Source organism: Salvelinus namaycush, chromosome 39 (assembly GCF_016432855.1).
Source record: "Salvelinus namaycush isolate Seneca chromosome 39, SaNama_1.0, whole genome shotgun sequence".
Taxonomy (NCBI): domain Eukaryota; kingdom Metazoa; phylum Chordata; class Actinopteri; order Salmoniformes; family Salmonidae; genus Salvelinus; species Salvelinus namaycush.
This window is the reverse complement of record NC_052345.1, coordinates 18,867,518-18,893,563: the sequence shown is the minus strand read 5'-3', so window position 1 is coordinate 18,893,563 and position 26,046 is coordinate 18,867,518. Positions and strand designations below refer to the sequence as shown.

Sequence of the window (26,046 nt, the reverse complement as noted above, 5' to 3'; positions counted from 1 at the left end):
CATCAATATCATGGTAATTTAACTCATTTGTTTTTCAAATCGTTTACATAGGGATTTATAATCAAAACATTGACACATTGAATGGAAATAATGGAAAAATGTATGCAATCAATTTATCACTAGACACTTTATATAATGCTTACATACCCTACATTACTCATCTCATATGTATATACGGTACGCTATACCATCTACTGCATCTTGATGTAATTAAATGTATCACTAGCCACTTTATATAATGCCACTTTATATAATGTTTTCATACCCTACATTACTCATCTCATATGTATATACTGTACCATCTACTGCATCTTGCCTATGCCGTTCGGGCATCACTCATTCATATATGTTTATGTACATATTCTTCATCCCTTTACACTTGTGTGTATAAGGTAGTTGTTGTGAAATTGTTAGGTTATATTACTTGTTAGATATTACTGCATGGTCGGAACTAGAAGCACAAGCATTTCGCTACACTCGCATTAACATCTGCTAACCATGTGTATGTGACAAATAAATGTGATTTGATTTGGCAAAACAGTTAAGTGCATTGCACCATCACACCCTAGCTTATGCTAATTTCGAGTGATTCTTTGCATCATTATCCTCATTACCATCATCAATATCATCATCACTTATTTACAGACCCAAAAACTAAAAAGGTCTCTTTTTGTCAATAACAGTATTACCAGGAGGTCATTCAAAAACAATCTTGGATCACTTTTGCACTTCCCCCACTAATGGTTAAGGTACGGATTGGAGGAGGGGAAGCTTAACCTAGATCTTTACCTTGGAGAAACTTCACCCCGGAGAGCACCAGAGGTCAAAAAAAGTGGTCAAAGACGGTACAGTATGAAGACAGGATAAAACTGTTTCTCCAATAGAAATCCCCGATCACACTTGTAGGTGATGTCATGGCGATGTTGGCTAGCTAAGCTCATGCACAGAAACACGTCATCGGGTGTAAAGGTCATCTCGTGCCATCGGGTGTAAAGGTCATCTCATGGAAAATGACAACATGTGGAGTGAACAACAACCAATGAGCAACAAATCCAGCACATATTGAACATTGAGATTGCAGAATGGGCAGTCTTTTTGGCAATGACAAGGAGTGGTATGAAGTGGAACGTTAGCTAAAGAGACTGGCATTCAGACTAGAAGAGAGTCGGGAAGAGGCAAGATCAGGTGTGGGACCATTCTAGCCAATGAGGAGGGCAGATACGTAAGTGAACAACAGGCACAACGCCGATAAAAAAAAAAACTTTATATCAGTACACTCATAACCTAAGCACTACAAAACGTATATTCAATGCATTGACAAGCCTTTGTCCATAGACGCCACATATCAAGTTTCATGCAGATCGTGCCAGAAGAGTAGCGTTTTAAGTGTTTATCACTAAATTAAAAATGGTGGAACAGCCGTCATTGAGGACCTTCTGGCAAATTTATTCCTTGTAAGGAGAGGGACCAATGTACTGAATTTCATGACTATGTCAAATGGGCTGAGGGGCGTGACCTTTCAAAGTTAGCATTTTCAATATCTTAAAGCGCCACCATCTGGCCAATCAGTGTAATTTTGTAAATGCTGGATCTCTATGGCAAGACGGATCATTACCCCCGTTTCGTCAAAATCGGGTTAGTGCTGTCTGGGATATCGCATGTGACTAACGGACGGACACACGTCCACAGTCCCCTCCCCAATTTCATTGTGGGGGAAACTAAAAATGAACCCTTCTTGCTAACCATGGGGGTGACCTTGTCTGCATCCCAAATGGCACCCTATTCCCTAGTGTACTACTTTTGACCTGGGCCATTAGGATTCTGGTCAATAGTAATGCACAATGGTTGGGAATAGGGGGCAATTTGGGACGCAGCCCTTGACTTTGTCACAGTCCAAGAGTTACAGCCCGGTCCCAGATCAGTCTTGCCAACTCCAATGAATTGACATGTTTATTTTTTGTATTTATGACGGCCTACCCCAGCCAAACCCGGACGACGCTGGGCCAATTGTGCGCTGCCCTAGGGGACTCCCAATCACGGCCGGTTGTGATACAGCCTGGAATCGATCCAGGGTCTGTAGTGATGCCTCAGGCACTGAGATGCAGTGCTTTAGACCGCTGCACCACCCGGGAGCCCGACATGACAGTGACCAAAGGAGTTGGCAAAACCACACAAACAGAGCTTGAACCGGGCTACAGGGGTGGATCTTAGTAGTCTAATGTAGTTTCCTCGAATCATCTCCTCTCATTCATCTGCACTGATTTGTACACAGGGAAGAATTGAACGTAATAATGTGGATGCTTCTTTCAAACTAGTCAATATGTTTACTCTCTAGTTTTCATTTTAGTGCAGAATGCAGATGAAGGAACTGAAGAAGTACTTCGGCATAAATCAAAAAATGACAACACTACGTACAGTAGGTGCAAACTTAAACAGACACACAATGCAATGTTAGCTTGCATTGTGCATCTGTACCGACCGATTTGAAATAAACTGTAGGTTGGATGCTCAAGGTTTCTCTTACATGGAAAGGCAGAGAGAGAGAGTATAATACCAGTCAAAACTCTGAATGATGCAGAATGACTCATGCTCAATTGTGTGGGAGCAAGCGAGAGAAAGAGAGTGGGAGCAAGGGAGAGAAGGGGAGAGAGTGGGAGCAAGGGAGAGAAGGGGAGAGAGTGGGAGCAAGGGAGAGAAGGGGAGAGAGTGGGAGCAAGGGAGAGAAAAGGAAAGTGCGCAAAAGGGAAGAAATGGAGAACAGAAAGTCGAGGCGACGAGGGCAGAAAAAGTGAAACAGGGATGGGAGACGGGCAGGGTCAAAGACAGGAGGAAGGATGGACAAGGAGAGTGTGATAAGGACAGAAAGAGTGACGACAGAGAGAAAGAGAAACAGCATGAGAACAAGAGGGCAAAGGAGACCAAGAGAGAACAAGACCGTGAACGAGAGAGCAAGAAAAGGGTGGGTGGGTGACGTGGAGTAGGCGGGGAAATTTCTATAATCACATGGCGGGCGAGTGGCGGAGGTTCTCAGAAAGACCATGCCCTTCAGGTTCTCTTAATTTCTTCATCCACCCTACCAGACTCTGTAGGTTTAAGACTCAGACTGAGGCTCTAGCTAGCCTGGAATCCAAACTGATAATAGGAGACTGGACATGTGGTTGGGATGGCTAAAGCTTGGAATCCAAACTGGTATGCTCCGTTTCACCCGTGATTCCTACCTAGCCTGGAATTCAAAATGAAAACGGAGCATATTAGAGTTTGGATTCCAGGCTACAGTTGAAGTCGGAAGTTTACATACACCTTAGCCAAATACATTTAAACTCCGTTTTTCACAATTCCTGACATTTAATCCTAGTAAAAATTCCCTGTCTTAGGTTGGTTAGGATCACCACTATTTTAAGAATGTGAAATGTCAGAATAATAGCAGAGAGAATTATTTCTTTCTTTCATCAGATTCCCAGAGGGTCAGAAGTTTACATACACTCAATTAGTATTTGGTTGAACTGCCTTTAAATTGTTTAACTTGGGTCAAACTTTCAGGTAGCCTTCCACAAGCTTCCCACAATAAGTTGGGTGAATTTTGGCCAATTCCTCCTGACAGAGCTGGTGTAACGGAGTCAGGTTTCTAGGCCCCTTTGTTCGGACACGCTTTTTCAGTTCTGCCCACACATTTTCTATAGGATTGCGGTCAGGGCTTTGTGATGGCCACTCCAATACCTTGGCTTTGTTGTCCTTCAACCATTTTGCCACAACTTTGTAAGTATGCTTGGGGTCATTGTCGATTTGGAAGACCCATTTGCTACCAAGCTTTAACTTCATGTCTGATGTCTTGAGATGTTGCTTCAACATATCCACATCATTTTCTTTCCTCATGATGCAATCTATTTTGTGAAGTGCACCAGTCCCTCCTGTAGCAAAGCACCACCACAACATGATGCTGCCACACCCGTGCTTCATTGGTTGGGATGGTGTTCTTTGGCTTGCAAGCCTCCCCCTCCAAACATAACAATAGTCATTATGGCCAAACAGTTCTATTTTGGTTTCATCAGACCAGAGGACATTTCTCCAAAAAGTAAAATCTTTGTCCCCATGTGCAGATGCAAACCGTACTCTGGCTTTTTTATGGCGGTTTAGGAGCAGTGGCTTCTTCCTTGCTGAGCGGCCTTTCAGGTTATGTCGATATAGGACTCGTTTTACTGTGGATATCGATACTTTTGTACTGTTTCCTCCAGCATCTTCACAAGGTCCTTCGCTGTTGTTATGGGATTGATTTGCACTTTTCGCACCAAAGTATGTTCATCTCTAGGAGATAGAATGCGTCTCCTTCCTGAGCGGTATGGTGGCTGCATGGTCCCATGGTGTTTATATTTGCGTACTATTGTACAGATGAAAGTGGTACCTTCAGGCATTTGGAAATTGCTCCCAAGGATGAACCAGACTTGTGGAGGTCTACAATATTTTTTCTGAAATCTTGGCTGATTTCTTTGATTTTCCCATGATGTCAAGCAAAGAGGCACTGAGTTTAAAGGTAGGCCTTGAAATTCACCCACAGGTACACCTCCAATTGACTCAAATTATGTCAATTAGCCTATCAGAAACTTCTAAAGCCATGACATAATTTTCTGGAATTTTCCAAGCTGTTTAAAGGCATAGTCAACTTAGTGTATGTAAACTTCTGACCCACTGGAATTGTGATACAGTGAATTATAAGTGAAATAATCTGTCTGTAAACAATTGTTAGAAAAATTACTTGTGTCATGCACAAAGTAGATGTCCTAACCGACTTGCCAAAACTATAGTTTGTTAACAAGAAATTTGTGGAGCGGTTGAAAAATGAGTTTTAATGACTCCAACCTAAGTGTATGTAAACTTCCGACTTCAACTGTAGGTTTTAACTATCCAAACCACATGACCAGTCACAGTCTCCCATGTAGCCAGTCTAGTCTAATCCGCAGGTTGCCTAGTAGTGTGTAGCAGAGAAAGATCCTATTCAATTATTCTAGATGTCCATTATGCAATTCTATGGTGGAAGAGGGACGTGACGCCGTGCTGCATTACCCATGACAAGGTGTGAGCAGCACATGACTGTGGGAATGTGGTTAAAGGGGACACGGCGCTGCCTCGGTGCTGTTTTCCCACAATGTGTGTGCGCATGTTTAACATGTGACATAATCCTGTGTAGGGGACAAGAGGTTACGATATGGCACCACATGGCGTGAGTGTGTGTTTGTGTTTAAGTGTGTGTGAGCAGCAGGTTATCCTGTATGTGTGGTATAGTGCCTTCAGAAAGTATTCATACCCCTTGACTTATTCCATATTTTGTTGTGTTACAGCCTGAATTCAAAATTGATTAAATATAATATTTTCTTACCCATCGAAACACAATAGCCCAAAATGACAATTAAAAACATGTTTTTAGGAATGTATTGAAAATAAAATACACTGCTCAAAAAAAATAAAGGGAACACTTAAACAACACAATGTAACTCCAAGTCAATCACACTTCTGTGAAATCAAACTGTCCACTTAGGAAGCAACACTGATTGACAAAAATTTTCACATACTGTTGTGCAAATGGAATAGACAAAAGGTGGAAATTATAGGCAATTAGCAAGACACCCCCAATAAAGGAGTGATTCTGCAGGTGGTGACCACAGACCACTTCTCAGTTCCTATGCTTCCTGGCTGATGTTTTGGTCACTTTTGAATGCTGGCGGTGCTCTCACTCTAGTGGTAGCATGAGACGGAGTCTACAACCCACACAAGTGGCTCAGGTAGTGCAGCTCATCCAGGATGGCACATCAATGCGAGCTGTGGCAAGAAGGTTTGCTGTGTCTGTAAGCGTAGTGTCCAGAGCATGGAGGCGCTACCAGGAGACAGGCCAGTACATCAGGAGACGTGGAGGAGGCCGTAGGAGGGCAACAACCCAGCAGTAGGACCGTTACCTCCGCCTTTGTGCAAGGAGGAGCACTGCCAGAGCCCTGCAAAATGACATTAGCAGGCCACAAATGTGCATGTGTCAGCATATGGTCTCACAAGGGCTCTGAGGATCTCATCTCGGTACCTAATGGCAGTCAGGCTACCTCTGGCGAGCACATGGAGGGCTGTGCGGCCCCACAAAGAAATGCCACCCCACACCATGACTGACCCACCGCCAAACCGGTCATGCTGGAGGATGTTGCAGGCAGCAGAACGTTCTCCACGGCGTCTCCAGACTCTGTCACGTCTGTCACGTCTGTCACATGTGCTCAGTGTGAACCTGCTTTCATCTGGGAAGAGCACAGGGCGCCAGTGGCGAATTTGCCAATCTTGGTGTTCTCTGGCAAATGCCAAACGTCCTGCACGGTGTTCAACCCCCACCTGTGGACGTCGGGCCCTCATACCACCCTCATGGAGTCTGTTTCTGACCGTTTGAGCAGACACATGCACATTTGTGGCCTGCTGGAGGTCATTTTGCAGGGCTCTGGCAGTGCTCCTCCTTGCACAAAGGCAGAGGTATTTAATATATAAAAGTGTTCCCTTTATTTTTTTGAGCAGTGTATGTATATATATATATATATATAACATTTTCTTCTTCAGAACATTAACCATGTGTGTTCTCTTGTTTTGTACTGTTCAGTAGTTTCGACCCAATGATTCGTCTGACAAACGAATCCAAACTGGTTTTGCAGTTCTTTAAGTACAACTTTTGTATGTCTGACGCCTTTAGTGAGCGGTCTAATGCTTTAATATTTGATCATTTCTGCCCTCCGAATTCATATTCATTACATAAATAAACATATGATTGATTTATCAAGACCAGTCCCCATGCTATGTCATTCAGTGATATTTATTCCCATAGTAATTTGTTATGGATCCATTAATATATTTAAAGTCCCTAAACTCGGCAAGAATCTATTGTCCTGCTGATAGTTGAAATAAACATCTACATTTTGAAAGAGCATTTTTACCACTATTTTATTAACGAAAGCATGAAGATGTTGATGAAGAAATACTGTACAGTATATGCTTTACCTGATATTTTGTGATTGCATGATGTTTGTAGTTAGAAATGTAAAACTTCAGAGTACTTAAAAACCTGTTTGGGATAGGGGGCAGCATTTTCACTTTTGGATGAATTGCGTGCCCAAACTGAACTGCCTCCTACTCTGTCCCAGATGCTAATATATGTATATTATTAGTAGTATTGGATAGAAAACACTCGGAAGTTTCTAAAACTGTTTGAATGATGTCTGTGAGTATAACAGAACTCATATGGCAGACAAAAACCTGAGAAGAAATCCAAACAGGAAGTGAGAAATCGATTTTCAAAACAGTGCCAATTGAAATCCCTGTTAGTTATGGATGTGCATGCACTTCCTAGGGCTTCCACTAGATGTCACCGTCTTTAGATACTGGTTTTAGGATTCTACTATAAAGGAGGGGCTCATAGGAGCTCTTTTACTGAGTGGTCTGGCAGAGAGCCTCAGGCTCATGATGCGCGGTCACGAGAGAGTATGCTCTCGTTCCAATGCTTTTCTTCAGACAATGAAATTCTCCGGTTGGAACCTTATTGATGATTAATGTTAAAAACATCCTAAATATGGATTGCATACATCATGTGACTTGTTTCTACGATCTGTAACGGAACTTTTTGAGTTTGTCTGGAGGAAGTTCTCGCGCCTCATGAAGATGGATTACTGGGCTGAACATGCTAACAACAAGTGGCTAAATGATGGGCTTTATGGAACTTTTAAGTAATTTATTGTCGAACTGGGATTCCTGGGAGTGCTTTCTGATGTAGATCAAAGGTAAGTGAATATTTATAGTGGTTTTTGTAGCTTCTGTTGACGCCAAAATGGCGGCTATTTCTTTGGCTATTTTGCGTTCTGAGCGCCGTTCTCAGATTATTATTTTTCCGTAAAGTTTTTTTTGAAATCTGACAAAGCGGTTGCATAGAGGATAAGTTTATCTTTAATTCTGTGAATAACACTTGCATCTTTTATCAATGTTTATTATGAGTATTTCTGCAAAATCACCGGATGTTTTGGAATCAAAACATTACTGCACGTAACGCACCAATGTAAACAGATTTTTTTTATATAAATATGCACATTATCGAACAAAACATACATGTATTGTGTAACATGATGTCCTATGAGTGTCATCTGATGAAGATCATCAAAGGTTAGTGATTAATTTTATCTATATTTCTGCTTTTTGTGACTCCTATCGTTGCCTGAAGAAATGGCTGTGTGTGTTTGTGACTTGGCTCTGACCTAACATAATCATATGTTGTGCTTTCGCTGTAAATCATTTTTGAAATCGGATACCATGGGTAGATTAACAAGATGTGTATCTTTCATTTGCTGTATTGGACTTGTTAATGTGTGAAAGTTACATATTTCAACAAAAAAAAATGGAATTTCGCGCGCTGCCTTTTCAGCGGAATGTTGTGGGTGTTCTGAGCTAGAAAGGTTAATACATTGCAAGTTGGGGGGATTCTTCACACCTAGCCCAAGCTATACCTTTGTAAAGGTTGAAGAGTCTATTGCCCTGCTGATAGCCCATAATGGAAACGTTGTTTGCACCCATAGGTTTTAGCAGTAGGTTATAATAATCTATGCCTTCTGGGAATGTTTAAAAGTCCAAAAGTTATGGGTGGAGTTAGAATTTTGGCTGTCAGAAGTATTAAAATCAACCAATGTCAGCTTTGCTTTATTATCCAAATTTACTTTTTTATCCAAAAAGTTTAAAGGCGTGTGGGCGACGGAGAGAATGCATGACTGTTTTTAATATATTAGGGCTTTCAGGAGGAACGGAAAATTGCGTGTCAATTCATAAACCATGTGCCATGGAATCGGTACATCAAAAATCTCTTCCCAACTATTTTGCAATCTATATGGCACAGCTGTCAATTATTTGGTCCTTAATAACAGGTATGTATTTTTATTTATCACAATTTTCTTTAACCAATTTTTGTCTTTAATGCAGGGCCTGACAGACAAGTTCCTTACTTTTTTTTTTTGACTGAAATTGCAACCAACTTTCTATGGCTTTTAAAATTAAGATATTTTGAAGAGGACTTCATTTTAAATAACCGAAAGTAAGCAATTGTAATCTGAATAAAAGGAAAAAGGCCATGCTTGAACACGGGGTGAGACATTCGTACTAATTTGTAAATAAAGCCAGTTTGCTACTTAGATTTTTTTCAGTTTTTAGAGGGAGAGAAACCAAAAGCCCACTGTGCCTGTTTTTAGAAAATTGTCAGTCCATAAGTTAAGTGAAATTCCCCCATTGTATTTACCCAAGTTCTCTCTTAATTTCTTGAGGGCAGGGGGCAGCTTTTTCACTTTCGGGAAAAATAGCATGCCAAAATTCAACTGCTTGCTACTCATCCCCAGAATATAAGATATGCATATTAGTAGTAGATTTGGATAGAAAACACTCTGAAGTTTCTAAAACTGTTTGAATCATGTCTGTGAGAATAACAGAACTTATGTAGCAGGCAAAACCCTGAGGACAAACCATTCAGAATTTGTATTTTTTTGATGTCACTGTCTTTTCAATTAGTTTTTTTAGAGACACTAGATTTCTAATGGACTTGCTTGCAGTTTCTACCGCTTCCACTGGATGTCACCAGTCCTTGGAAATCGGTTGAGGTTATTCCTTTGTGTACTGAAGAAGTAGGGCTATCTTAAATGAGGGTCACATGAAGTAAATTTTTGGAGAGAATCACGTTATGAAAAAAGTTGCGTCAGTTTGGTTTGGTTTTGTATTGAACACAGATCATTCCGTCTTCAAATTGATCGATTATTAACGTTTAAAAATACCTAACGTTGTATGATAAAAGTAGTTTGAAATGTTTTGGTAAATTTACATGTAACTTTTGATATATTTTGTAGTGACTTGGCGAAAGTTGGAAGCTGTGTTTTTCTGAATGAAACGGTCCAAATAAATTGACATTTTGGATATATATATAGACGGAATTAATCGAACAAAAGGACCATTTGTGATGTTTATGGGACATATTGGAGTGCCAACAAAATAATTTCGTCAAAGGTAAGGCATGATTTATATTTTATTTCTGCGTTTTGTGTCGTGCTTGCAGTGTTGAAATATGCTACTCTGTTGTTTACTGATGTGCTATCATCAGATAATAGCATCTTATGCTTTTTTGAAATCTGACATGTTGGCTGGATTCACAACGAGTGTAGCTTTAATTTGGTATCTTACATGTGTGATTTAATGAAAGTTTGATTTTTATATCATGTTATTTGAATATGGCTCGCTGTATTTTCCCTGGCTATTGGCCGGTGGGACGTTTGCATCCCACCTGCCCCAGAGAAGTTAACTCCAGGACCAACATTTTTTGTTGTTGTTGCCTGATGCAGGACTCGTGCCAGAGGAGAGACTCTCAGACTGAAAACGCCTCCATTAATTTCCACAGTTTAGACTACCGATAGATCAGGGTTCTAACTCCCCCTTGTGATAGTGTGGTGCAATGACAGAATGACACCATCTACCACTAACGGTCGCGGCATAAGCTCATAACTTTTAAAGGAAGAACCACTGTAGCAGCCTGTTGTTGTGGGGAAAAATATTGAGAGATGAGTCCCCCTTGGGATTTTGAGTCTATGAAAATGTATTGATCATAGCCAGCACACCGCTGCTACATGCTTCAAAAATGACAGAGCGCCTACAGTTATGTTCGGCATGCAGATTGTGATGTATAGATATGTTGACATAATCCGGACAGTATTTAGCAGGGATTGGTGACTCCAGTCCTGGAGGCCTTCCGAGTGTCTGCTGGCTTTTGTCTGATTTAGATCTGGGAAACTGGCACTCCCGAGCTGAATCCAGCCAAGTTGACCTGTTCTGCGCTGGCCTGGTTACACATCCACCGTAGTTCTAGAACACTACTGCACAGGACAGTTTGAAAGGAAAATACTCAAGCCAGCACAGTACAGTTCAGCATGATAGTGTGAAAAGGGTACAAGTATGCGCAAAACAGAAAAATCAACCAGTAGACACTCACTCAGCCCCCCTAGAACCAAAGCCCCCCCCCCCCCCCCCCCCCATAAAGACTGAATGTGTGGTGTAGTTGAGTGTAATGTGGTCCTCACCTCTCCTGTTTGAGAGCGTATTCCAGCATCTTGATTCTCCTAACCAGGTCCTTCTTCAGGTTCTCCTGTCCTTTCCGCTCTCCCTGGAGGAACGCAATCTGAGCCTGGAGGAGAGAAGAGCGAAAAGGTCAATTTCCTGAAGAAAAATGTGTGTGTTTGCTTCTGCTGAGCTATCTTTTTATTGCAGTGTAAGTTGTAGTGATAGTAGTGATTGCAATAGTAGTAGTACCGGCAGTAGTACCAGTACCAGTAGTACCAGTAGTAGTAGTGACTGTAGGCGTTTAATTCAAGGTGAACATTAGACCAGGAGAGACAAAAGAAGGTATGCATGTAAGTAGTGATGCACCGATACACAACATTTTCCTTGCCAAAAAAAACTATACTGATAACCAATATTTACAATTTTAGCAGCCTTTTAAGCATTCTAGTACAGTTAAATAGTTAGCACACACAGCAGTCTAAGGCACTGCATCTCAGTGCAAGAGGGGTCACTACAGTCCCTGGTTCGAATCCAGGCTGTATCACATCCGGCCGTGATTGGGAGTCCCATAGGGCGGCGCACAATTGGTCCAACGTCGTCCCGGTTTGGCCGGGGTAGGCCGTCACTGTAAATAATAATTTGTTCTTAACTGACTTGCCTAGCTAAGGTTACACACACACACAAAAAAGTTATTTTGTTGGCATTTACGTACAGTGGTTCCTCCTTTAAAGGTTGCGTCATACTGCGGCACACCTTACGGGCTGCTGCAGCATTCTGTGGCACGTTATCTAATTGACAGTCATTTTTTCTGTTAATGCTAGTTTGACCACCGGAGGGCATGTTTGAGAAGCATCTGATAGTCTTCCCTATTGCAGGCATGCGGGAGACTGGGGTTCAATCCCCCGACGGGGAGGAAGGAGTAGGCTGTCCTTGTAAATAAGAATTTGTTCTTAACTGATTCCATATGTGTTATTTCATAGTTGTGACGTCTTCACTATTATTCTACAATGTAGAAAATAGTAAAAAATAAATAAAAACCTGGTATGAGTAGGTGTGTCCAAACCTTTGACTGGTACTTGCTTAATTAATTTGATTAATATTATGGTGTTTCATTCCATGACAAATGAAAAACCCTCTGAGTAAATTCAGACCGTTTCACTCTTGGAGCGCACACTGGACGTTCGGGCCGAGGAGCAGGGTTGATTTGAGCGTTCTGGCCTTACAACGGCAGTCAAGCACCCAAGCAAACATTGGCTAGCTTGCTAGCTACTTCCAGACCCAAATGAGACCACTCTGACCATTTTACTCACCCTAACAGAGCTGGTTAGGCAGTTTTCGTGTTAACCAGAGCGTTGGTGACTAATTGTGCTGCTGGAAACAATTTAATTACACTTTTTTTAATGTTTACTGACACCGGCCATATTCAACGGGTTCGAAACCTGCTCCCTGCTTGTTTCATTTGAAGTCGTGCACAATTATCAGTTTATTATTTATTTTATATTGCCCATTCATTGCCAGTTAGAGACACCGTAGTGCATTGGGACCCAAAAGCATATTCAGTGCTCTAACTCCCCCTTGGTCGTTAGGGCAAATCTGGTCTGTGATAGGACGTTTTTCCCCCTCACACCTAGTTCGGTTATTGGACTATTCTTTAGTAACGGTTGAATTGTATTGTTCAGCTATTAGCCCCCCCTCCCCAACAAATGGATGTCTTTTTAACCAAAAATATTTTTTCTGAAAGCAAAAACAAAGCTATCAAATATGTTGTAATGGAGCGCAAAGCTTTATGCATTTTATTCACAAAAAATATTTAGAGAACAAAAAATATATTTGAAAATACTGTTCAGCCTATCTTTCCGACACTCAAGGAAGTCATAACGGACACCTACGAAGGACTGTGTGATGATGGTATCTCAGGTAATCAGCACTGGGTGTTCTTCAGTCCAACTTCTACATAGCTAGTAGTTAGCTCCTACGATTCAGTGTCGGTTCATAACATTCTACTATATTACATAGATATACATACCGTAGAACGATAAATCATGCAATTAGTATTCTCAAGCTAACCAAAAACATTTCGCTACGAATGCCTGTTCACGCCATTTTCAGTTGAATTCATCTAACTTTCTTTCATGGCAACTCATAAGCAGGCCATGTCCTATGTGTTTCATAGTCGATATATAATCGTATTTCCTGACAGTAACGGTAAGCTTTTTTTTACAGAAGGATGAAAGAACACAATATGTCTATCAGGGAATGCTATTCTGATATGTCAGATGAAGAGTTAGACCAGAGGAGTCAGGGCCATTAAGGCGAAGACGCCCAAAGGAAGTGGTCAATGGTCAAAAGGAAGTCACCAAGCAATGGGCCTTCGAGTACAATGGCGAAAAGTTAGGGAGTCTTTGCAGCGTGTAGATGGTGCAGGTATCATTGCCAGAATGATCCAGCTTCGTTGCATTGCTCGGCAAACATACTCTGTTCCTGCTCCCGTCTCTCATCCACATTGATATAAATCATAAATTGATAAGGTACTAAGATGTATAATGTCTCTAAATCTAAGAAGTTTCTAACTTCTGTATTCTTACTTATTCGTAGACAAATGTTCAATGGTGTATGAAACTGGAGTTGTTCTTCATCAACTGGTAATAGATAAATAATGAAGCAGGTTAATAGGTTAAACATTTCACTTTTAATTCCAATGCTTTTTTTCAAGATAAAACATTGTCATCTTTGGCGGTATAGATGGATTTAAGGAAGGTAAGTATATTATTTTGTATGCATATTGCATATTTCCCATCACCTAATGAACAACCACAATACCAGTCTGGTGTTAAGCTTTCTGGGCTGTATTGACGTATCCTGAAAATGACATCTGCTGCTTTAGATTGAACGGTCATATCTTGGTTATTGTTTTCATATCTACAAAAAATAAGCTGTTCTCTTAACTTTCAGAGTGCGAGCTGATCAAAGGGTCAAAAATGTAGATATTGCCAGATGTATGTTCACTGTACAAGGAACAGGCCGTGGAAGTTTTATTGTTGGCAAAAGTGTCCACAACCAGAGGTAATTAAACTGTAGTGTTATTTTTCTCTTTGCCTGTCTTGTTGTACATGGAACCTGTCTCACATGCATTCATTAAAAAAAAAACTTAAGATGTCAGCTGCTAATTTTAAGATTTACACTACAAAACACACAATGCTCACCGCACCATCTTTTGGTGAGGACATTTACATGCATGCTCTTCGTTTAATTATCTCCAGCGTTTTTAGGTGCAGTCCTCCCACACTACGTAGGATATTGTTTTAGCCAAAGTGCCACTCTTGATAATGGCAAACATTTGTATTGTTTGGAGGAGGGTGAAATAATAGCAGGCCCAGCTGTCAAAGTGAGAGAGTAGGCTATTCTGGATAGAGCATGTACTTTTGTGTAGTCTATTTATTTTGAGGTTCTGTCCTCAGATACAGAGCTGTGAAAGCCTGTCTGCAGTTTAAGAGGTCCCAATGAAGAGCAGCGGTTCTCAGTCCTGGTCCTGGGGACTCAAAAGGGTGCAAATTTTTGTTTTTGCCTTAGCACTGCACAGCTGATTCAAATGATCAAGTCATCATCAAGCTTCAAGTGGTATTTTTGTATTCATTTGTGACACTATCCTTGATAAGATCCTGCTATTGTCACATGCATCTATCTATCCAATGTTATCATGATTTGTTATAAGGGATATTATACAGGAAGTATTATTAACCTCTACTTCTCCCCAAACCCGGATCCGGGAGCACCCCCATCAGTAAAAAAGCTGACTAGCATAGCCTAGCATAGCGTCACAAGTAAATACTAGCATCTAAATATCATTAAATCACAAGTCCAAGACACCAGATGAAAGATACACATCTTGTGAATCCAGCCATCATTTCTGATTTTTAAAATGTTTTACAGGGAAGACACAATATGTAAATCTATTAGCTAACCACGTTAGCAAAAGACACCACTTTTTTTACTCCACCAGTTTTTTACTCCATCAGTAGCTATCACAAATTCGACCAAATAAAGATATAAATAGCCACTAACCAAGAAACAACTTCATCAGATGACAGTCTGATAACATATTTATTGTATAGCATATGTTTTGTTAGAAAAATGTGCATATTTCAGATATAAATCATAGTTTACCATTGCAGCCACCATCACAACTCTCACCAAAGCGACTAGAATAACTACAGAGAGCAACGTGTATTACCTAATTACTCATCATAAAACATTTCTTAAAAATACACAGCGTACAGCAATTGAAAGACACAGATCTTGTGAATCCAGACAATATTTCAGATTTTCTAAGTGTTTTACAGCGAAAACACAATATAGCGTTATATTAGCATACCACAATAGCAAACATCACAACAGCATTGATTCAAGCCAAACATAGCGATTACGTATAAACCACCAAAATATATTAATTTTTTCACTAACCTTCTCAGAATTCTTCAGATGACAGTCCTATAACATCATATTACACAATGCATATAGAGTTTGTTCGAAAATGTGCATATTTAGCGGCACAAATCGTGGTTATACAATGTGATTAGTGGCCAAAAAGTCAAGCAATCTGTCCGGCGCCATCTTGGAGAGGCACCTATTCTAATCGAAAACTATTCATAAACTTGACTAAAAAAATACAGGTTGGACAGCAATTGAAAGACAAATTAGTTCTTAATGCAATCGCTGGGTTACATTTTTAAAATTAACGTTACTTCAAGCGAGACGCACCGAAATTCATGGCGGAATTATTATTTGACATTTGTCAACATAAGTACGAATTAACAGCATAAAGACTGCTTACTATTAGCTGAGCTTCCATCAGAATCTTGGGCAAGGTGTCCTTTCTCCAGAACAATCGTCTTTGGGTTGAAAGATGTCCTCTTCTCCTGTCGAAATAGCAGCTAACGATAGCCACCCACTGGAGAGGTGTCCAACTCGTGAAAGCGCATGACAAAGAAATCCAGGAAAATCGCAATAAACTGCTATAAACTGCTATAAGTCGGTTTAAATTAACTACCTTATGATGTCTTTAACACCTATAACGAATAAAAACATGACCGGAGATATAGAACTACTAAAACGAAAGCGTTTGCAGGACGCCATTGTGATGTCTTCTTGCGCCAGGCGCACCGTTGAAAAGGACGGTACATCCGTTCCACGGTCTTATATAGGGCCCAAGATTGCGCAATCCACTCCATTCAAATTCTCCCCGCTTACTGACATCTAGAGGAAGACGTATGCAGTGCATGTAGCCCGATGGCTTACATGGGGACTTATAAACTGGCCTCAGAACAGGGACCTCGATTTCTGAAATCTCACTCCCTGACAGGAAATGTGCTGCAGAATGAGTTCTGTTTCACTCAGAGAAATAATTCAAACGGTTTTAGAAACTAGAGTGTTTTCTATCCAATAGTAATAATAATATGCATATTGTACGAGCAAGAATTGAGTACGAGGCAGTTTCATTTGGGAACTAATTTTTACAAAGTCGAAATGGCGCCCCCATAGGCTCAAGAGGTTAAAGATATGCTTTACATTGGAATAGAGAGAAGTAGTAGTCCCAGAGTTAATGATCCAAGGTCAGTTCTGCATTTCACCTCCTGATGATTATGATGACTGACTGTGTTAGAACAAAACATTTTTTTTTTTATCATGCTCTCTCTATTCATCTGTCTCTCATCTGCAGGTATGTTTTGATGTGAGAGAGGAAGCCAGTCCTGTCATCGCCACCTCACCCGCTCTTAAGATAACCTTCTGGGAGCCTAAGTCTGGTTAGGAGACACTGCAAGAGACACTATGTAATTGTGATGAACAGAGAATATTAGGGTAGCACTGTAATTCATTAAATCATATGCCGTCTTCCCTGCTCCTCTGTTTTACAATTTTCCTTTGTCTTTTACACCTCCCCCCCTCCTCCTCTTCCTTCCTTGTTTTTTTTATAATGCACACCATATGTGCATTGAAGTACAGATTGAACTTGTATTTATAATATTACAATTATACTATTTATAATGCATGTATTATGTATTTACAACACCTGGATAAAGAACTTTCAAAAAGCGTTTCACATTCTCCAATGGTTGAAATTAAGTATCTCATTGGTATACTACACCTATCCAGTGTCCTCAGATTAATGCAGATGAAGGGAGTTAGATATGCATAGATGTAATTCGGTATATATGAATTACAAATCAGCCTCTACTTAAAATCAGGTTTCTAGTCTATTGCATTGTTACAATGTGTGATCATTGATGTCCCAGGCGCAGGAGTGGTAAACACCGTTGAAGTGTATTATTGTAATACATACAGTTGAAGTCAGAAGTTTACATACACCTTAGCTAAATACATTTCAACTCAGTTTTTCACAATTCCTGGCATTCAATTCCAGTAAAAATACCCTGTCTTAGGTCAGTTAGGATCACCACTTTATTTTAAGAATGTGAAGTGTCAGAATGAGAGAGAATTATATATTTCAGTTTTTTTTCTTTCATCACATTCCCAGTGGGCCAGAAGTTTACATACACTCAATAAGTATTTGGTAGCATTGCCTTTAAATTGTTTAACGTGGGTGAAACGTTCCCACAATAAGTTGGGTGAATTTTGGACCATTCGTCCTGACAGAGCTGGTGTAACAGTCAGGTTTCAAGGCCTCCTTGCTCGCACACACTTTTTCAGTTCTTCCCACAATTTTTCTATGGGATAGAGGTCAGGGCTTTGTGATGGCCCTCCAATACCAATACCTTGACTTTGTTCTCCTTAAGCCATTTTGCCACAACTTTCAAAGTATGCTTGGGGTCATTATCCATTTGCAACTAAGCTTTAACTTCCTGACTGATGTCTTGAGATGTTGCTTCAATATATCCACATAATTTTCCTGCCTCATGATGCCATCTATTTTGTGAAGTGCACCAGTCCCTCCTGTAGCAAAGCACCCCCAAATCATGATGCTGCCACCCCGGTGCTTCACGGTTGGGATGGTGTTTTTCGGCTTGCAAGCATCCCCCATTTTCCTCCAAACCTAACTATGGTCATTATGGCCAGTTCTACAGTTCTATTTTTGTTTCATCAGACCAGAGGACATTTCTCCAAAAAGTACAATTTTTGTCCCCATGTGCAGTTGCAAACCGTAGTCTGGCTTTTTTATGGTGGTTTTGGAGAAGTGGCTTCTTCCTTGCTGAGAGGCGTTTCAGGTTATGTCGATAATGGACTCGTTTTACTGTGGATATAGATACTTTTGTACCGGTTTCCTCAAGCATCTTCACAAGGTTCTTTGCTGTTGTTCTGGGATTGATTTGCACTTTTTGCACCAAAGTGCTTTCATCTCTAGAAGACAGAACATGTCTCCTTCCTGAGCGGTATGACAGCTGCATGATCCCATGGTGTTTATATTTGCGTACTATTGTTTGTACAGATGAACGTGGTACCTTCAGGGATTGGGGAATTGCTCCCAAGGATCAACCAGACTTGTGGAGGTCTCCAATTCTTTTTGTGAGGTCTTGACTGATTTTCCCATGATGTCAAGCAAAGAGGCACTGAGTTTGAAAGTAGGCCTCAAAATACATCCACAATTGACTCAAATGATGTCAATTAGCCTATCAGAAGCATCTAAAGCCATGACATAATTTTCTGGAATTTTCCAAGCTGTTTAAAGGCATAGTCAACTTAGTGTATGTAAACTTCTGACCCACTGGAATTGTGATACAGTGAATTATAAGTGAAATAATCTGTCTGTAAACAATTGTTAGAAAAATTACTTGTGTCATGCACAAAGTAGATGTCCTAACCGACTTGCCAAAACTATAGTTTGTTAACAAGAAATTTGTGGAGTGGTTGAAAAATGAGTTTTAATGACTCCAACCTAAGTGTATGTAAACTTGCGAATTCAACTGTACATGCAGACACAGCATCACTCAAAGAATGGAGTTTGATACACTTGGTGCTGAATATGACTGAAAAAGTAAGGCTCACAGAGATTCATACCTGAACCGCACCCTTAATTGCCAAGGAAGAGTGCATGATCAGTGAATATATTCAATGTACAGGCTACAATGTGGGGATCTCATGCGTGGGAATAACTACAGTACATGTATAAAGGACTTGCATCCCTGGCACAAAGTTAATACATTCTACTCAATCCATAGGCTTCATTAATGCCATTCAGACTTGAAGTCGATACAACAACTATGACAGCTGAGTTTAACTTCTCTAGGATAGGGGGCAGAGTTTTCACTTAGGGAAAAATAGCGTGCCCAATTTCAACTTCGTTCTACTCATCCCCAGAATATAATATATGCATATTATTAGTAGATTTGGATAGAAAACACTCTGAAGTTTCTAAAACTGTTTGAATCATATCTGTAAGTATAACATAACTTATGTAGCAGGCAAAACCCTGAGGACTAACCTTTTTTTTTTTAAGTCACTGTCTGTTCAATGAGTTATGGGCAGGCCAGAATTCTAATCACTATACTCGCAGTTCCTACTGCTTCCACTGGATGTCACCAGTGTATGGAAATAGGTTGAGGTTATTCATTAGTACAATGAAGAAGAAAAACACCAGGAAGTAGAGTAACGTCTTGTGTTTTGTTTGAGAGTTGCGCAAGACTTGAAAAGTAGCTTGAGTTTGCTGATCTCCTGTATTGAAAACAGATTGACCCGTCTTCAATTTGATCGATTATTAACGTTTACAAATACCTTAAGTTGTATTACAAAAGTACTTTGAAATGTTTTGGCAAAGTTTAGAGGTAATTTTTTAGATATTTTGTCGTGACTTTGCGCAAATTGGACGCTGTTTTTTTCTGGTACAACGGCGCCAAATAAATGGACAATTTGGATATATATGGACGGAATTAATCGAACAAAAGGACCATTTGTGATGTTTATGGGACATATTGGAGTGCCAACAAAAGAATCTCGTCAAAGGTAATGCATGTTTTATATTTTATATCTGCGTTTTGAGTAGCGCCGGCATGGTTGAAATAGCACAATGTCAACAAAGAGAGTGTAGCCTATCATCAGATAATAGCATCTTATGCTTTCGCCGAAAAGCCTTTTTGAAATCTGACATGTTGGCTGGATTCACAACGAGTGTAGCTTTAATTTGGTATCTTATATGTGTGATTTAATGAAAGTTTGATTTTATATAATTTTTTTGAATCTGGCGCTCTACATTTTCCCAGGCTATTGGCCAGTTGGGACGCAAGCGTCCCGCTATCCCAGAGAGGTTAAAAAAATATTTTCTTTATTTCACCTTTATTTAACCAGGTAGGCCAGTTGAGAACAAGTTCTCATTTACAACTGCAACCTGGCCAAGATAAAGCAAAGCAGTGCGACAAAAACAACAGCACAGAGTTACATATGGGATAAACAAACATACAGTCAATAACACAATAGAAAAATCTGTATACAGTGTGTGCAAATGAAGTAAGGAGGTAAGGCAATAAATAGGCCATAGTGGTGAGGTTCATAGATTGGTATGAATATTAGTTCAGAACCTAAAGTTTTAGGGCCCATACACAGATCGGCCTCATACTGTAGCTAGCTACACATCCATAAGCAGTTATTTTTATTCTCCACTACACAATAAGCAAATAAATAGTTAGCTAGCTAAACTCAGCAAAAAAAGAAACGTCCTCTCACTGTCAACTGCACATCTGCAGTCCTCATGCCTCCTTGCAGCATGCCTAGGGCATGTTTACACAGATGAGCAGGGACCCTGGGCATCTTTTATTTGGTGTTTTTCAGAGTCAGTAGAAAGGCCTCTTTAGTGTCCTAAGTTTTCATAACTGTGACCTTAATTGCCTACCGTCTGTAAGCCGTTCCACAGGTGCATGTTCATTAATTGTTTAAGGTTCATTGAACAAGCATTGGAAACAGTGTTTAAACCCTTTACAATGAAGATCTGTGATGTTATTTGGATTTTTACAAATTATCTTTGAAAGACGGTCCTGAAAAAGGGACGTCTCTTTTTTTTGCTGAGTTTGTTACTTCAGCTGTATTGCATGGCAAATACAAGGCAAGCGAACACAATTGTACATTCAATTTGCAGTAAATGCTTTAGCTAGCAAGATTTTTTACATCCACTGTTTCACAAGACAGCCCGGTTTTCTCAGGAGTCCCTAAAAGATTAAACAACACAAATAACAAATTCAAACTCAGGTGACTAGCTAGCTAGTGTTATGACATAACTTACTAAAATTGCGATTTTCGTAAATTAACCTTGACAAAGAAATATGCACAAACATTTGTCTCTTCATTGAACTAGACATCAGGCCAATGTCGACGTTGGCATTTTTCAGGTAATATCGTCCGATTCCGATATGTTCACCGATATGTCGTACATCCCTAGAAATAAGCCATCAGTAAAAATAAAAAGTGGATGCACATCTAACAAACTTTCACAGGCGCAGGGTGAAACAAAGGCCAGCAAAAGAAGATAAATAACTGCACATCATTTAGCTAGGTGCTCATTTAGTTGTGCTGATTGTGGCTTTAAAGCTGACAATGTGCACAATCTCAACAGTCTGACACAAATGGCACCCTATTCCCTATAGTGTACTACTTTTGACCAAGGCCCATAGGGCTTAAGTGCACTATATAGGGAACAGGGTGCGATTTGGGATGCACACATGCCTTTAACAGTAGACCAGTACCGTAACCTGTTTTCTTTCAAGTCTTAGGCTACTCAACTGCGATACATTTCCTGTTGTTCGTTTTGATCTGGATTATTTTAACTGCTTTCAGGCATCTTAGCTGGTCAGCCGATTCATGACATAATGCTATGGTTGACTGATGAACTCACCGAGTGGGTGTTTGGGAAAGTCACATTTAAAAAGGACAGATCCGGGATCTGTCGTTGGGGTGAACGGGCTAATTGTGCCAGGCCACACAGGGACAGCACTCTAAATCTCAACTAATCCAATTAAGGATAAACACAAAAAGGATTCGTTTTCATCCCCAATAACACACACACACACAGTGAGTCACATACATACACACAGTTTTCTAGGACTAGTATCGGGACGTATTGAGATGAGCCATTTTGCTAAACCAGCAAAATAAATAATTTCCACCCACGCACGCATACCCCAAAAACGGCCTATTTTCTTCTCTGTATATTGTACAACCGCGCAACAAAATGAATATTGCTTTAAATACTAAATTATTAATTCCTAATAACTTTTAAATAGCAGAACATGTAGTCTAATTAGAATAGACCTATTTAAACACTTGAGTTGAAGTGAGACTGTATATAATAGGCCACAAAACACACACACAGTATACTTCACACACTGATCAAACCCTATCTCGTAAAACCCTCACTCCAAACCAAAATCAGAATGACCTTTCCACTCCAACATCTACAGTGAAATTCCAGTTACCCAGTTGCTGATGGCAAGGGTTGACCATTATCTGCACTATTCATCTCCAAAATGGCCATTTATTTGGCTCTCCACACATTCCTGGTGCTTTGTAGAGAGCCACAGGGCTTTCAACCCCCACGTATCCCATGGACACCGGAATGCACTGACATACCAAGCACTTCGGCCAAAACAAGCCCCCTTTGGTCCAAAAACTCAACCCAGGTTAAAACTATGTGTCCTTCTACTCTAAGCCATTTAGACCTTGTAGAGCTCATCATTTATGTATTTTGAGTAACAGCAAAAATATTTAAACTAAACTTTGTGGGGCTGAATAGTTGAGTTTTGCAACTTTGTTCTCAGGCTGGACTACTAGAGTCAATTCTCTGAACATTAGCAAAAAACATTAACTAGCGAAATCTAAATGTAAGCCTAGCTTGTGTAGCCAGTAAACAGACACTCACAGTGTCATCAATGGCCTGATCTGATTTAAAAACTTACTCAAAATGAGTTAACATGCTACAAATCAGTAACAAGAAACACGTTCAGCCAATAGAGCAAATTTAGCAAACTTGTGTACTACTTCAGGCTCATATTAGTTTACCTAACTCAAATGTTACGCTGTACATTCAAATCAATGTTTATTGGTCAAAAACAGATTTGCAGATGTTTGTTTGTTTATATTCCGGTCTCTGACATTGCTAGTTCTGATATAATTCTTACATTTCTTTATATTTATGGATTGTGTATTGTTAAAAAAAAAAAATATGTACAGTACCAGTCAAAGTTGACACACCTACTCATTCCAGGATTTTTCTTTATTTGTACTACTTTCTACATTGTAGAATAATAATGAAGACATCAAAACTATGAAATAAGACAAACGGAATCATGTAGTAACCAAAAAAAAAAGTGTCAAAATATATTTTAGATTCTTCAAAGTAGCCAGTCTTTGCCTTGACAGCTTTGCACATTTGGCATTCTCTCAACCAGCTTCACCTACAATGCATTTCCAATAGTCAATAAAAATAGATATATTTAACTAGGCAAGTCAGTTAAGAACAAATTCTTATTTACAATGACGGCCTACACCGGCCAAACCCGGTGTAGGCCTGCCTGTTTTGCCCTACACCCGGGTATCGTCGGATGGGGCCACAGTGTCTTCCGACCCCTCCGGTCTCAGCTTCCAGTATTTATGCTGCAATAGTTTGTGTTGGGGGGCTAGGGTCAGTCTGTATATCTGGAGTATTTATCCTGTCTTATCCGGTGTCCTGTGTGAATTTAAGTATGCTCTCTAATTCTCTCTCTTTCTCCCTTTCTCAGAGGACCTGAGCCCTAGGTCCATGCCTCAGGACTACCTGGCCTGATGACTCCTTGCTGTCCCTAGTCCACCTGGTCGTGCTGCTGCTCCAGTTTCAACTGTTCTGCCTGCGGCTATGGAACCCTGACCTGTTCACTGGACATGCTACCTGTCCCAGACCTGCTGTTTTCAACTCTCTAGAGACAGCAGGAGCAATAGAGATCCTCCGAATGATCGGCTATGAAAAGCCAACTGACATTTACTCCTGAGGTGCTGACCTGTTGCATCCTCTACAACCACTGATTAATATTATTTGACCCTGCTGGTCATATATGAACATTTGAACATCTTGGCCATGTTCTGTTCTAATCTCCACCCGGCACAGCCAGAAGAGGACTGGCCACCCCTCATAGCCAGATTCCTCTATAGGTTTCATCCTAGGTTCAGGCCTTTCTAGGGAGTTTTTCCTATCCACTGTGCTTCTACACCTGCATTGCTTGCTGTTTGGGGTTTTAGGCTGGGTTTCTGTACAGCACTTTGACATCAGCTGATGTACGTGCTTTATAAAAATTTGATTTGATTGACTGATTGATTCTAAAATTGATTAAATTTCCCCCCCCCCTCATCAATCTACACTATTTTTGCAAATGTATTAAAAATAAAAACACAAAAATATAATTTACATAAGTATTCAGACCCTTTACTCAGTATTTTGTTGAAGCACCTTTGGCAGCGATTACAGCCTCAAGTCTTCTTGGTTATGACGCTACAAGCTTGCCATACCTGTATTTGGGGGGTTTCTCCTATTCTTCTCTGCAGATCCTCTCAAGTTCGGTCAGGTTGGATGGGGAGCGTCGCAGCACAGCTATTTACAGGTCTCTCCAGAGATGTTTGATCGGGTTCAAGTCCGGGCTCTAGCTGGGCCACTCAAGGACATTGAGACTAGTGGAAGCGACTCCTGCGTTGATGTGCTTAGGGTCAATGTCCTGTTGGAAGGTGAACCTTCGCCCCAGTCTGAGGTCCTGAGCACTCTGCAGCAGGTTTTCTTCAAGGATCTCTGTACTTTGCTTCATTAATCTTTCTCTCAATCCTGACGCTAAAAAACATCCCCACAGCATGATTCTGCCACCCCCATGTTTCACCGTAGGGATGGTGCCAGGTTTCTTCCAGACGTGACGCTTGGCATTCAGGCCAAAGAGTAAAATATTGGTTCCATCAGACCAGAGAATCTTGTTTCTCATGGTCTGAGAGTCTTTTAGGTGCCTTTTGGCAAACTCCAAGTGGGCTGTCATATGCCTTTTACTGAGGAGTGGCTTTCTATCTGGCCACTCTACCATAAAGGCCTGATTGGTAGATTGCTGCGGAGATGGTCGTCATTCTGGAAGGTTCTCCCATCTCCACAGAGGAACTCTGTCAGAGTGACCATTGGGTGCTTGGTCACTTCCCTGAACAAGGCCCTTCTCCCCTGATTGCCCAGTTTGGCCGGGGGGCCAGCTCTAGGAAGAGTCTTGGTGGTTCCAAACTTCTTCCATTTAAGAATGATGGAGGCCACTGTGTTATTGGGTGCCTTCAATGCTGCAGACATTTTGGTACCCATCCCCAGATCTGTGCCTCAACACAATCCTGTCCTGGAGCTCTACGAACAATTCCTTCAACCTCATAGCTTGTTTTTTGCTCTGACATGCACTGTCAACTGTGGGACGTTATATAGACAGGTGTGTGCCTTTCCAAATCATGTCCAATCAATTGAATTTACCACAGGTGGACTCCAATCAAGTTGTAGAAACAATTTAAGGATAATCAATAGAAACAGTATGCACCGGAGTTCAATTTCGAGTCTCATAGCTAAGGGTCTGAATACTTTATTATTAATAAATTAGCAAAAATGTCTAAAAACCTATTTTCACTTTGTCATTATGGAGTATTGTGTGTAGATTGAGGATGATAAAAAATGTTAACGTATTTTTCGAATACGGCTGTAATATATCAAAATGTGGAAAAAGTCAAGGGGTCTGAATACTTTGCGAATGCATTATACATATAAAGTGGGTAAAAGTGTGTAAACATTATTAAAGTGACCAGTCTTCAATGACTATGTACATAGAGCAGCAGTCTCTAAGGTGCAGGGTAGAGTAAGCGGGCAGTAACCGCCTAGAAACAATGACTAAGGTTCAGGGCAGGGTACTGGGCAGAGGCCGGCTAGTGGTGACTGTTTAACAGTCTGATGGCCTGGAGATAGAGGTGTATGCACCTGTACCGTCTCCGCCTTCT

At 40.5% G+C, this 26,046-nt stretch overlaps 1 protein-coding gene across 1 annotated transcript in view; it reads right to left on the bottom strand.

Moving 5' to 3' along the window:
- LOC120032738 (striatin-like) overlaps positions 1-26,046 on the bottom strand; it is a 108,180-nt gene that overhangs the window by 40,207 nt on the left and 41,927 nt on the right. Inside the window, exon 2 of the mRNA XM_038978925.1 lies at positions 11,106-11,209. Coding sequence (XP_038834853.1) covers positions 11,106-11,209 — 104 coding nt within the window. The remainder of the gene's footprint in view (positions 1-11,105; positions 11,210-26,046) is intronic.